This window comes from Pteropus alecto, unplaced genomic scaffold, assembly GCF_000325575.1.
Source record: "Pteropus alecto unplaced genomic scaffold, ASM32557v1 scaffold125, whole genome shotgun sequence".
Taxonomy (NCBI): Eukaryota; Metazoa; Chordata; class Mammalia; order Chiroptera; family Pteropodidae; genus Pteropus; species Pteropus alecto.
Window position 1 is genome coordinate 7,495,353 of NW_006436888.1, and position 13,607 is coordinate 7,508,959.

Genomic DNA, 13,607 nt, shown 5'->3' on the forward strand with positions numbered 1-13,607 from the left:
CATCTTCTAATATTTTTGCATCCCCCAAAGGGCTGAGTATATTATGAACTGTATGTAGTAGGGACTCCATAAATATCTATTGATTTATCGTAAAAATTCAAGACGACGGCTGTTAAAGAGTACATGAAGGCGCCACAGTGACAATGTACACTTCTGGGAAAACAAACATGTCATCCAAACTTGTGTTTCATACCTGATAACACTGTCGATACAGTTAATTTGCTGATAAGACGGGCTGTGCTGCTCTTTTCTCAAATCCTCGTAAGACTCAGTGTATGTGCTATTATTTTTCAATGTCTGGAAGGAAGAAAAGGCCTTCTGCTTACCTAAAAGAGAATAAAAGGATGTATGATTTAAAACATATTACTCTGAAAAACATGTACTTATTCAGCAAAATTAAATCACGGTCCTTGAGAACACAAGTGGCCACAAAACTGGAAACTGCAATTCTAGATATTAATCCATACATCCAACAAGCCGTAAAATTTCAAAGACTAAAAAAAAAAAAAATGTTGCAGTGAATACTGAAGAATTTATGGCAACTCAGCAAAAAGATGGGGTTGGAAAAAGATCATCCAAAGATATAAACATAAATAATGAAACTGAAGTAGTGCTTTCAAATATTTTGAGCGATAAAGATAGTGACTTTGTGCCGATTAAAGAGAGAAGATTGATGGCTTTAGATACAGACGCCAACACTGAATAAAATTTATTTAATTTTTCATTACCATTTTTGTGAAAATATGGGCAATAAATATTTTTATGACTTATACTGGCCTATTTCTTTAGTATTTTTTCCATATCAGTGGACTGTTTTTATGCAGTTTTGTCTGCCTAAATCAAGGGCAGGGTGTGCCGATGTTTTCCAGATAGGGCGCATTCCAGAAGGCGCGTCTCAGATGGACTCACGCTGCACATAGCCTTCTGTTTCTGGCTTCTTTCGCTGGGGAAAAGGCACTTAGTCTCCACCTACATGGCCAGCTGGACCGACCACGTCAGCTCCTGTGAATTATGGAGCAGGCCTCCCAGGTGGCAGGCCATGGCGGGTGGCCCACCACGTACCCGTTCACCCTGTCCGCCATCGCGCCGGCCATCCGGGTCATCTCCTACTTCTGGCAAGTCTGAGTAAAGTGTAATAAACACTCATGGACAGGTTTCTATCTGAACTTGAGCTCTGATTTCACCTGGGTAAATAACTAAGAAGGAAATGTTTAACTTTATAAGAAACTGCCTAACTTTTCCAAAGTCGCTGTATAATTTTCACATTACCTGCCGAGATATGAGAGTTCCAGTTACTCTGCATTCTTGCCACTAGGTACTGTCAATTTTCCCCCTTTTTAGTTTTAAAACAATTCTGTTTCCAATTTTTCTTTGTTAGTATACAGAAATTTAATTGATTTTTATATACTGACCTTGTATCTTGTGACTTTGCCAAAATTAACTTTGAAGATTTTTTAGAATTTTTCTACATAAAGCAGACTTTTATTTCTTCCTTTCTAATCTGTATGCCTTTTATTTCTTTTTCTTGTCTACTGCATTGGCTAAAACTTCCAGTACAATGTTAAAAAGAATTGGTACCTAGACATCCTTGCCTTATCCTCAGGGTGAAAGCATTCTCTCATTGTTTTGCATAACATCAGATCCAAATTTATGTCTGGTACCATATTCTTTTTGCCTTTAGAAATTCCATTAGTACTTCTTATAGATCTGCTAATAAATTCCCAGTTTTTTGTTTGAGAAACTCTTTATATTTCCTTCATTTTTGCAAGATACTTTCCAGTAGGTATAGAATTTTGTATTGACAGTGTTTTTCTTTAAAGACGTTAGTCTAGTGTCTTCTAGTGTGCATGGTTTCTGAAGAAATGTCTATTATAATTCTGATCTTTCTTGGTATGTAATGTCTTTTTTCCTCTGGCTGCCATCAAGATATTCTCTTCTGTTCTCAGTAGTTTGAAAATTATATGCTCAGGTGTGTGTTGTTTTTATTTTGTGACAGGTGTTTTTCCTTTCCTTTTCTTTTCTTTTTTTAATTGTATTTATACTACTTGATGTTCTTTAGAACTGTGAAAAATCTTGGCCATCATTTCTTCAAGTATTTCTTCTGGATTCCGATTACTCATATGTAAGATCATTTGATATTGTTCCAAAATTCTTAACATGCTCTATTCTGAATTTCTTTCTCTTTGCATTTGTTTGCATAATTTCTCTTCGTCTCCCTTTAGGTGTCCTGATTTTTTTCCTGGCTGTGCTGAGTGCCCATCGAAGGCATGTGTTCATCGCGAGCATTTCTAACACTCCTATTTGATCCTTTCGTGTTCCATCTCTGCACCATGACTGCTTGTGTGGTCCTGCACATTTCCCACTTTGTCCGCTGGAGCCTTTAATGTATTATTTGCAGTTATTTCAAATTCCCCGTCAGATAGTCCCAACAGCTGTGTCACAAATGACTCTCGTTCTGATGACTGCTTTGTCTCTTGGAGCTTTTTTTTGCTGTTTCGTAGTTTCTGGAAACTGCACATCTTATGTAGAACAGCAGAGACTGGGCAAGCCTTCCTTCAGTTAGGCCTGTGTTTGAGCTAATGTAGTTAAGTTTTCGGATTGAAGCGTGCTGTTGCTATGGTTTCATTCAATGTACTATAGCTTTTTATTCCTCTAGCGATACTTTGTGCTTCAGGTGGTGGCTGGATGGCTAGAGAGCTCCCCCCGCCCCGGCCCCCCGCCCACTATCTGCTCCATTCTCAGCTTTCGGTCTTCCTGTGCCTTGTGCCTCAGAGAAGGTCTGTCTCATGCAAGCCGCCTGACTCGGTCATCCTGTGCACCAGTGTCCAGTGTGCCATCTCGCTTCTCCTTGCAGGTGTGTTTACCTCCTTGGATTCAGGCCTACTGGCTGCCCTTGTAGCCTCAGCCCTCTGATGGGGTGAGTAAAGACCATGAGTTTGCTGCACGTGTGGCTTTTTTCTTTAAAGTTTGGAACGATGCTCACTCTAGCAATACCTGGGCAGAAACCAAAGCACTCACACCGAGTTACTCCCATTTATGGATCATCTCCTTTCGCTTAGGCATTGCATCATTCTGGAAGTGGCACAATTTCCCTACCTTCCCTAATTACTTCTCTGGCAGCTGGCATCACTCACGCAGCTGGTGAAGGGGCTTTACATCGCTGTGTTGCTCCCGGCCCTTTCTCATTAACTTTTAAAACTTCCCTTCTTCTTCTATCTTAAAGCATAACCTGCCTTTGAGAGAAGGCAGCGATATCAATTTAAAACCTGACACTCTGTGGGCGCTCACGCCCTCTATGTAAAACACATATGCAACACTCAGTCAGCATTTTCCTTTTCACTGGTGCATATCTTTACTCAATTTCTGATGTTCAAATTATAACGTTTTTAAGTTGCGTACTTGTTTCCCTTGAGTAGAGAGCACTAAAGGTTTTTCCCACTAGTTCTTTAAACTTATAGATCTTAAAACATTTAAAAAATCAAGATGCTCAAGTACCAGTAGTTCTCCTAAGTCTCCTTCGCCCCCAAAGTCACACCATACACGTCAGAGGCAAACACAGCACATACGTCACGAGTAGGAAACTTTCAGTTTCTAAAACAGCAGCATAAGGACACAGAGCTAGCTACCACTTAAATTTTATAAAATGGTTCACGATGGAACACTGACACCAGTTTAAATACACAGCCTTTGGAATGACATGCTGATGGCATTACCAGCCCAAAGGTAGATGAGCAGAAGCTGAACCAAGCAGGAGGGGAGAGAGGGTTTCTACCCTGAGAAAAAGCACAGCAGTTGGGACGTAAAGCTGTGGCACTAACGTGAGGTCCTCGGCTGAGGCAGCACAGCCTGGACCAGACAATAAAAAAACATTTAGAAAATTTAGATTTAAAATCCGCCCAAAGAGTTTTCTCTGCCAGGACATAGGATAATGGTGCACAGTAAGAAAGACGAAGACGAACTCCTTCTTACAGAGGAAATCGGATTGTTTCAGGAACGGAAAAAGCTGTTATTTCTATCTGTGCCCCAGTGTCTATCAAGGAAGAAAAACAGAACACCGAACCTCCTGCCAAGTGAAAAGAAGACCTGCCGCCCAGGACGCTCCCCTAGGAGGGCATTAGGGTCCCACGGGCGCCCAGGGACACCGCCTGCAGGAGCAGAGGTGTGTTGTTTATGTTGTGTAAATCTCGTCAAGTCCTGAAAAATACAGCTGCTATTATTCCTACTTAGAGAAAAAAGTTCCCCTTCTCTGTGTCAAAAGCCCACATGTGACAATGACAGAACGTTTAGGTGGCCAAAACCTGTAACAACTTCTGAAATTATATTAATATTCAGAGAGAAACATGAAGGGAAAGTTAGCTAAATTAAAAGTTAACGTAATTTGACCTCTATGCTATAGAACTTTTTTCTGCTATACAATGCAAGTAGGTTAACTTTTCAGAAATAATGTCAATTATCACAGCTGATCCAATCCCTACAGTGTGCTCCTGGCCTCATATGGGAAAAGGACACTTGTGTCAAGAAAAAAAAAAGCCAAGTTCTTCACTCAATTTAGGTCATAGTCTCCATTTGTTTGAAATGACAAGAAGGGACTAATATTGTAATATCCAGTTTACATACAGCTCACATGGGGGGAATCCATGAATTTTTTGGCGTCATCAGAAACACTCCATCTTTGGTATGAGCACATCATAACGACATTCTAACATTGCTGAACCTTTAGAATGGCATTCGCGGCCACCTTTATCGTTATTATACTGTCCTCTGGGCAAGCAAATGCCAAATGCAGCCGCGCAGGCTTGTGGCTCTGTGGTCGGAGGCCACGTGTGAGCGGAGGGCGGGGGGGCGCGATGCCAACTCACCCTCCAGCTGGCCCGCGTGCATCCCCGTCGCTTGCTGGCTGGGTGATCTGGTCATCGATTCAATGTACAGCTGCTGGCCCAGGTTCTTAATTTTGTTTACGCTGGCATAGACCTGTTGCAAAGTCAGCTGAGGGAAAGTGTGACAAAATGTGTTTTAAATATTAAAAAAATGGACCTGTGAAGACACATACACAAAATTCCTTTACTTTCTGGTTCTCTGAGGACAGAGGACGAGCAGCAAGCAGTAACGTTTAGCTAGTTTCCCAGACATCACATCACACTAGCACAAATAGAATTTTAAATAAATCTGTTCACAACATGCTAATTTTTAGAAAGCACGCAACTGACCCAAATAGCACCTTCCAAAGGTGATACTTTCTCTTTACAGACATCTCGTGACGCGCAATGGTTAGAATGTTTATCGCCAGACTACGTCTCCAGGTGGAGGGCACGTTCCGGGCAGTCCCGTGTGTAGAGGTGCAGGGCTTGTGCGGACACGTCCCAGAGGGTGACACAGGGGTAAGGGCACGCCTGGCCACTCACCGGCTCCTTCCGCGCGTCCTCTGCGCAGTGCCCGCTGGACTCACTGGAGGACGCCACGCTGACCTGCTGCTCCTGGGACCCGCTGCTCCCCAGGCTCCCGTAGCCACTGGAGGCGCTCATGGGGACTGGCTGGAAGGAAAGGGGGCAGCTTCAGAGCCACCGGCTACAGCGGGCAGAGGTGACCGGCACCGCCCGCCTCCCGGCCCACCCACAACCCCTGCCCCATGCAGACCGCGCTCCTGGAACCCCGACCTGGGCGCGCGAAGGCTGATACTTTTCACCCTAATGCTAGGGTGAAAGGCACGCCCCTCTCCTGTCCCAAACAAGGGCAGACCTAGTTTTCTAGTGTAAGGGGCATTTCTGGCCAAAAAATTTTTTAAAGCCATAGTAAAATAACTTAAAATATGAAAATGAACTCGTTCTTTATGCTGAGTTTAGAATAGACAGAACAAATTAAATATATGCCATACTTTTTCCCCCAAGAACGTTACGGATGCTTCATGAACCCAACAGATCTTATAAAAGACATTCTGAAAACCACTGGGCTGACAGTTTTCTATGTGGCACCACTCGTAAATACTTTACATGGTTACTGACCGACTCCCCAATAAAAATCATTTTGGGCATGTGTTAGCAACAGATTTTCCTACCTTTGCCTTATGATGACTAGAGATATGGAGACCTGCCATCCCTCGCCTCCGCCTTTAAAACTGGAATTATTTTTAAAAATACTGAAGCCGACACCCGGTGTGGAGCATGCTGGTAGTGCCTGGAACCCAGGGAGCAGCAGTCTCCCCATTTAGGAATAACTCCTGTCTTACTGCTTTTCTATGACTCAGGTTTGTTGCCTTAAAATGAGGTCTTACAAAAACTTTCCATGTGTTTAACAAAGAAAAAGGAAACCAAGATTAATAAAATTTAATTTAAAAACAAAAAAGAGGAAGACAAAAATGTCTGGAATGCAGAGGGTCACAGTTTCTCTCTCCTTGCAATTTATTTCTGTGAAGTGACTTTACAAAAACTGTATGTTAAAATGAAATATGACTTTGGGAATTTATGTGTTTTTTAAAATCTCTCATTTTACCTGTAAGAGAAGTTTGTGAATTTGTTCTTGTAATTCTGTAATGTCTTTGTCAATATTGTTCGTCTTTTTTATTCTGTTAGCAAAAACATCCTCATTGAGTGGACTCCTACAAAACACCAAGTGAAACATTGAGTCAAACAATCTAAAATTAATTTACAATGAAGGCTAAAGTGATTTTTAATAGACTATTCAAATAATAAATATGCTTTTACAAAGCAACTCTTTGACTCAAAATATAGAAAATAGGAAGCTAAAACTCTCTTCCCGGAGGTAGAGGAAAGACTTAAGAAACAAACAAGACATTAACAGGCTTTAGTTTTTCTGTAGTTCTGGTCTTTCTTTTTACAATTGTTTCAACGCTATATAAATCTGTGATGAGGAGCCTCCCTAGCTATCAAATATCTTCCACAACTACTGGGTCTCGAAATTTAACATTAACCAAGTACCTATTGCAGGAATTTTAAGACCCTAAGTTTGCCAAACAACATTTCATGTTTAAAGTACCTAATGACTTAAGCTATGTAATAAAGATGATTCTGTGACACACCCTAGTGGTGAAAGTGTGGTTGTCGCAGTATCTTCAAGTCACATTAATATTCAAATTGAGCATTTTAAATCTACTACCTGAATGCAGTGAGAGGCAGACATGCCAACAGGAAGAATAACAAAGAACAGAAGGAACTGACACTCAGGACCTTCTATGTGAAAGGAATGGTACTTGTTTTATGCAGTAAGGATAATATTTTCTAAACCCTACAATGTGCCAGGCACAGTTCCAAGTGCTCCACTAAGCACTGTCTCCTTCACCTGAGCTGAGCACTTGCTTGAGGTCATCCAGGGGCCAAGGAGGGGCCGGAGTCTGGGCTCCAGGGAGCACACTTTTGCCCCGGCGCTGGACTGCCGCCCGGTACCTCAGTACCGTGAATGAGGTGTGCCGGGTCAGCTCCTCATCCCCTGCATCCTCACCACCCTACGAAGCAGGAATCACCCTACTGTCTGAGGGGCTGAGAGACCCGCCGAGTTCCCACAGCCAAGAGGCAGCGGTCAGGGCTGGAAGCCGCGCGCTCGGCTTCAAGGCCAGAGCTGCACCGTGTCCACTACGACGTCCTGCCAAGTCTGCAGCATAAACGTAGGGCTCAGTGTCCTCAAACACTTTCCCAAAGACAGATCATCATCAAAAAACCACTAGATGTCAGTGCCATAACAGCAGTCAGGTCCCCTAGTTGGTGGAGGGACCAACCTATACCCACCGATCGGCACGGCAGTGCCTGTTGTAAGTGACAAAACTGGACTTGAAAGCACAGCCAGACACACGGTGCACTATAATCACTTTGCCTGCGTCTGCCCCCCTGCCTCCCGCTGCCGTGCAGGCTGTGTGGGGTCAGGCTCCCTGGCCTGCTGAGTTCGCTCCCCCAGGACCCGGCACATAACAGCGGATGCACCCTGGGGACAAAGCGCATCTACTTCGTGACCTGCACACGCCCACGTGTTATGGGCCTGGGCATCTCAGAGGTGTCTCGGTTACGTTTTTCAAATGAAATTCTGAAATGGAAAAAGAACAGACTGCTTTGTTTATGATTTAGATAGTCCTATCTGTGAAACTTACTACAAAACTGTCTTCTTAATTTGTAATTATATAACTCAAATTGGTTAATGAGTAGGCAGCGGAGACACAGCCTTCATCAAAAAGTGGCCAACAGCCCCTGTGCACAGAGAGGAAACTGGACGAGGTGAGAGGAAGAAAAGCTAAACCTAGTCTCCCCTTTGCGACTTCCCCCCGCGCCATCCGTGGACCAGTTACTCTCTCTCCGGATGCGACCGCATCTGTAGATCGAGCAGTGACAGCGCCCCTCTGCCTGCCCACAGAGCCTCTGGGAAGGGCCTGAAGAGGGGCAGTGAGGGGCCCCGCTGACACCCACAGCCCCCTCCCCACTCCAAAGCCTGCGTGCCCTTCCCATTTGCTGCCTCTCCCACTGCACTGTGGGTGTCACACTGTAACGAGAACGTCGGTCACCATCTCATCCTCAGGGTCTAGTAAGTACAGTGCCTGACATGGCGGGCGATCCACGACTACTCACTGAAGGAATAAATGCATTTAAATAATTTTACAAACACGATGGATGATTATTTTAAGAGAGAGATTAATACTTACTAAACTCTAAGTTCTTTCACTCATATAATCCTGGATCTTGAGATGTAAATATTGGTGTAATTTTAAATAATACTGAAAACGTTGGGAGAACTTGCATCAGTTAATTTAATGTGCATTTTAATCAAAGAACAGAAAGGACAGCTTGGGGGTTCCAGGATGTGTCTCGGCACTGACTGGGGGAGGGTCTGCAGACCAATGACGGCCACCCTGCTGGGCGTGGCAGGCTCACCAGCCCCGCGCTCCTCCTGAGCAACCATCTGATTTACTGTCCCCTGCCACAGGTTCCGAGCAGGGTCCTCTCTGACCAACAGGAACTGCACTTCCTTGGCAGGTTTGTTTCTTATCTTGTTAAGTTAGTTTGCTAGAACAAATCGGTCTCGTGACCTAGGGCGTCAAGGCACCCGTCCCTTCCATGAAGGCTCCAGACATGCTCTGCCGAGAGGCCAAACCCCAGGGGGCAAGAGGGGCTTGAGCCCCTTGCTCCCCACGGCCGTGTGTCACTGCTACAGCGCCCGCGTGACCACGGGGGGCCTGCTGCCAACCCACCGTTCTGTTTTATGCTCACGTGCACAGAGCTGTCTGACCAAATGCGAAAGACATCTCCATCTCAGCATGTGGGAAGCTACGAGAGTTAAGTATAATTTCCACACTTATAAAAAAAAGACATCAAAGGGAAAACTATGGCCCAGCTGAGAAACAGACAAGTCAGTTTTAAATGTACCGAAACATCAAGGGACTGGGAGCATGTTAGGTGCAAGAATGTGGGCCAGGTGGTTCTGGGTCTATTTCACAAGGTTCTGTTAGCGGGTAAGGTAGCAGCAACCAACCAAACAGGCTTGAACTGAGTCAGCTGTGTTGGCGGGAAAATAAATGAAAAAGAATCTAATTTTTAAAAATAAAGATTTAATAAAATAGCCACAAACTAGTGGAATTGACAGCAGAAGGCTGATATAAAGTTTTACATGCTCAATAAAAAGGACTTTAAAATTCTGAAACGGAAAAAAAAAAAATCATCCAGAATCCCGCTATCCTACACATAACCAAAATTTATATTTTAATTAATTTCCTTCTAATCTTTTTATATTACAAAATCAGTGTTTATATAGTTTAAACAAAATTATAATCATATGGTGTAAATAACTTTGCAGGCTGCTTTTCACATCTGACATATCAATTTCCCACGTTATATAATCTCTGTAAAAATTTTTATTGACCAATATATATAACATGTCAAGCAAATTTCCAGTTTACTTAATGATGGGCATTTAAGCTACTCTAGCTCTGCCATTACAATTAGATAATGTTGCAAAATGTCTTTATAAAGCTTTTCTCTACTCAGGCACATTTCCTTACAATATCCCCATGAGGGAATCATTAGGTCAAAAAAAACCAAAAATCTTTTAAGACTCTTGGTACATATTGCTAAACTGTCTTCCAAAAGCCCTAGAAAAAAAATCTGTGTTTTATTTAGTTGATGTATTAATCAATTCAAAAGGGAGTAAGTAGGAAAGGAATATTATTTGGTAAAAAAAGATTTTTTAGAAAACATGAAAACTGACGGACTTACGTTCGAACTTTATGTCGACCGATGATGAAGGAAACCTTCCGGCTCCATGGGTTCACGAAGCTGGACCAGCTGGAGTCCAGTCTAATGTAATCTCCATTTTGAGTACAAAATCTAACGGGTGAATGTTCAAAGGGAGGACGGCCTGCATACTTCAAGACTATATAAAATAAGATAAAATTAGAATTCAACGGATATTACAAATGCCATTTTTAGGTATCTATTTGCAAATTTTTAAAAAATGTCAAAGTAGAAAAAAATTGTTTTAGCAGTTCCAACACACTACTTACCTGGTTAAAGGTTAGGCTCTCGCGATTAGAGCTTATGAGAAGCTCTCATAAGAAATGAAATGAAATATTAAATCAATGATCAATAACCCCATTTCTGCCCATAAAGAAGTAGGTCCTCACCTTTTTGGTGTATGGCGACCATCAGAGGACGGTCTTCTGGGTGTAAATATGTTAAGACAGACATCCCGACCAGGTCCTGAGGCAGGTATCCCAGCAAAGGCACAGCTCTGGGCACAGACACACGGCCAGGCACCGCGTTACACGCCTCAAGTAACTGTCACACTCTACGTACTTTTAAAAATATTCCTCTGTAATACTTAACTTTAAATAGGAAAAAAAAAGGTCCACAAAAGATGTTCATTACAGCATTTGTAAAAGTAACAAATGACCTAAGTTCAAGTAACTTTCACACTCTACGTACTTTTAGAAAATACTTCTCTGTAATACCTAATTTTAAATACGAAAAAAAGGTCCACAAAAGATGTTCGTTACAGCACATGTAAAAGCAACGAATGACCTAAGTGCCCATCCTGTAGGAATCTAAGAAATGTTGGTCACCTGACATGTTCCATCAAAATCACCTACAGAACCTGCTAAAAAAAAAGATCTTATGCTCTGGTTTTTCTTCAGATCATGAAAAAACAGATCCACGGGCTCATGACGAGCTAACTAAATCAGAATTCCCAGGTTGAGACTGAGAATCTACATTTTTAACAAGTTCCTCAGAGGACCCCGATGTCCTCCATTTTCCTATTATCTAAAAAGTCTACACAGATCTCGTCGTGACAGAAAAATGCTTACTATGTTAAGTGAATAAAGCGAGCTACGAATTTAAATAGTCTGATGAAAATTACACTAAAATAATGTCTTTCAAAAGGTAACACCAAATAGACAGGCAACCTGTACACAAAGTCACTTCCCAAGAAACTGGTAATGACAAGCCATTCTGGATGACTTAGAAAGGGCTGACTCCATAAACATTTTCTATGTGTACGACGTTCAGAAATATTTTCTAATGTAATAAATTTAAGCTATTTTCATAATATATTTGGTTAAACTTTCTTACTTTGTACGGATTACATTACACAAAGTATCCCACCAATTACTGTTTGGTTTTGGTAATTATTATTAAATATATCCACTTTTAGATGTTAACATTTAAAAAAAAAATTAACACCTATCCTAACTGACAAGGTTTGACATCTTGCTTTACGCTTACTCGTGGCATGATGCTTGTTTCCCAGATTTTGAGATTTCATGAATAAGTAAAATTTTAAAATAAATGTGGGGAAAATGGAGGGTACTGATCAGGGGACAGAAATATTTCACTTTTCTAAGTAAAGATATTAAAAAAACAACAATAAACAGCAACTACTATTCATTATCACTTTTCTTTAAGAAAGTAGGAAGGACATAAGTAACAATTTTTTAAAATAAATTTACTTTTATACATGTCACCTCCTGACTTACTTAGAGCAGACTCCTGCGAAATCAAGTATAACTTGTAAATTTTAAGTCTAACGTGCGAGATATTTATATTAAAAATTTAGACAACACAAATAATTTTGCACTAATAAAAACCAAATAGGTAAGTGGATAGATACCAGATATATAGCAGAAGTACGTAAACATATGTAAATCTTTTCATGTTTGTACTTATTTTCAGAAACAAGTTTCTTTTAGGCTTAAAGAAGTACTTACCTTTCATCTATTTCAAGGAAAACACACCCTGGAGTGTGTGTTGTGGTAAAAATTCTTTTATCCACTGGGATTCGAGGAGCTACAAAAAACCAGAAAGATTCATTTAAAAGCAAATATATCTAATTAATCATCCACTTTAATAATCACTTAAAATTTCTATATGAAATGGGAGAAATATCACTTAGGGGCTTTTGAGCAGCCAAAGCCACACTTAAATGATGATAATTTTCATTATTAACTTCCATTTTAATTAGGTCAAAATATGATGAGTACCGAGTTAATTTTAAACAGAGAGAGAAAGCCTGTGTACACTGAATAGCTTACTCATCACAAATAATCCAACAGTCAGAGCTGGAGTAACTTTATGCTCAGGATTGAAAAGCTCCGCCATATTTAGTGGCTGACACGACCAAGCGCAACGAGATCTGACGGGGACGTACTAGTTCGTGTGGTAAGATCGGTGTGGCCAGTTCTGCTGTAGCTGGCTCTGAACACATGGTGATTGATACATTAGGGAACAATTAGAGCATGATGCTAATTTGCGTTTGCTTACGTATGATTTCATTTGCAAGAAACACGAAGTGAATGCAGAAAACATCTAAGTTAATGGAGTCCCTTAAGCATACACAAACAGCTGCCTGCTACCTCCTGCACCGCACCGTGTCGTTATGGGATAGGGGACGCTGGTCCGATCTGATGTAAGGACGTCCCATCTCCGTTAGGACAACCTTCCTCCCACCCCCTGTGGTAACTCCAGAGCTGCAGCCACCGCAGTGCCCTCGTCCAAACCCACTGCGGGCTTCTCCAGGGTACGGAGCCCTGCTTACTGCGGCCTTTGTGCATTTCTTAACCATATAATGTTTAAAACTGTTACCATGTTTGTTAGAGTCCTGTCTTATTTCTGGTTAAGTGAGTGCTGTGCCCCTGAACTCATTTTTCCCACAGACCTATGGGTTTTTAGTGTGTGACTTTTTGTTGCACAGGATGATCATTTTTAGAAAAGTTATAGCGGAACTGACTGTAATTTCACGTAATAAAAGGAAGCTGCTTCTGTACTGATAGGTATGGAATTTAAAAATGCAGTTCTGCTATCAGAGGATATAAACTATACTAAAAAGTTTGTTTTTACACACAGTAAAAACTAGAGGGTTTCAAAACACTTTAAAACTATACATTCGTCCTTGTGACCTCGCTGGTGCTCTTATTTCACATAAGACAGAAGTGACAGGCCACAGGTCACAGGAAGAGAAAGGATCAGGGGACCAAGTATCTGTGGCAAGTCCAAGCTTAGACCTTAGGCCCTGGCGTCCTTGAAGGAGAGGACTGCACAAAAAGTCAAGGTCAGGAAACAGACATCGGGAGATTCGCTGCAAACGCTTTGGGCCAGGGCCAGGCTGAAAGGTGGAGCACTCTT

At 41.8% G+C, this 13,607-nt stretch overlaps 1 protein-coding gene across 5 annotated transcripts in view; it reads right to left on the reverse strand.

The window, feature by feature from the left end:
- Positions 1 to 13,607, reverse strand: part of PER3 (period circadian regulator 3) — a 45,332-nt gene that overhangs the window by 22,326 nt on the left and 9,399 nt on the right. For all 5 annotated transcript variants that reach the window (XR_001517132.2, XR_001517131.2, XR_001517130.2 and 2 more), the window contains exons 7-13: positions 12,194 to 12,272; positions 10,613 to 10,719; positions 10,206 to 10,362; positions 6,487 to 6,592; positions 5,403 to 5,531; positions 4,860 to 4,986; positions 194 to 326 (exon numbers count right to left, since the gene is read on the reverse strand). Coding sequence is in view for 1 of the 5 variants with exons in the window: in XM_006914442.3 (XP_006914504.1) it covers positions 194 to 326; positions 4,860 to 4,986; positions 5,403 to 5,531; positions 6,487 to 6,592; positions 10,206 to 10,362; positions 10,613 to 10,719; positions 12,194 to 12,272 (838 nt within the window). In the remaining 4 variants the exon portion in view is untranslated. The remainder of the gene's footprint in view (positions 1 to 193; positions 327 to 4,859; positions 4,987 to 5,402; positions 5,532 to 6,486; positions 6,593 to 10,205; positions 10,363 to 10,612; positions 10,720 to 12,193; positions 12,273 to 13,607) is intronic.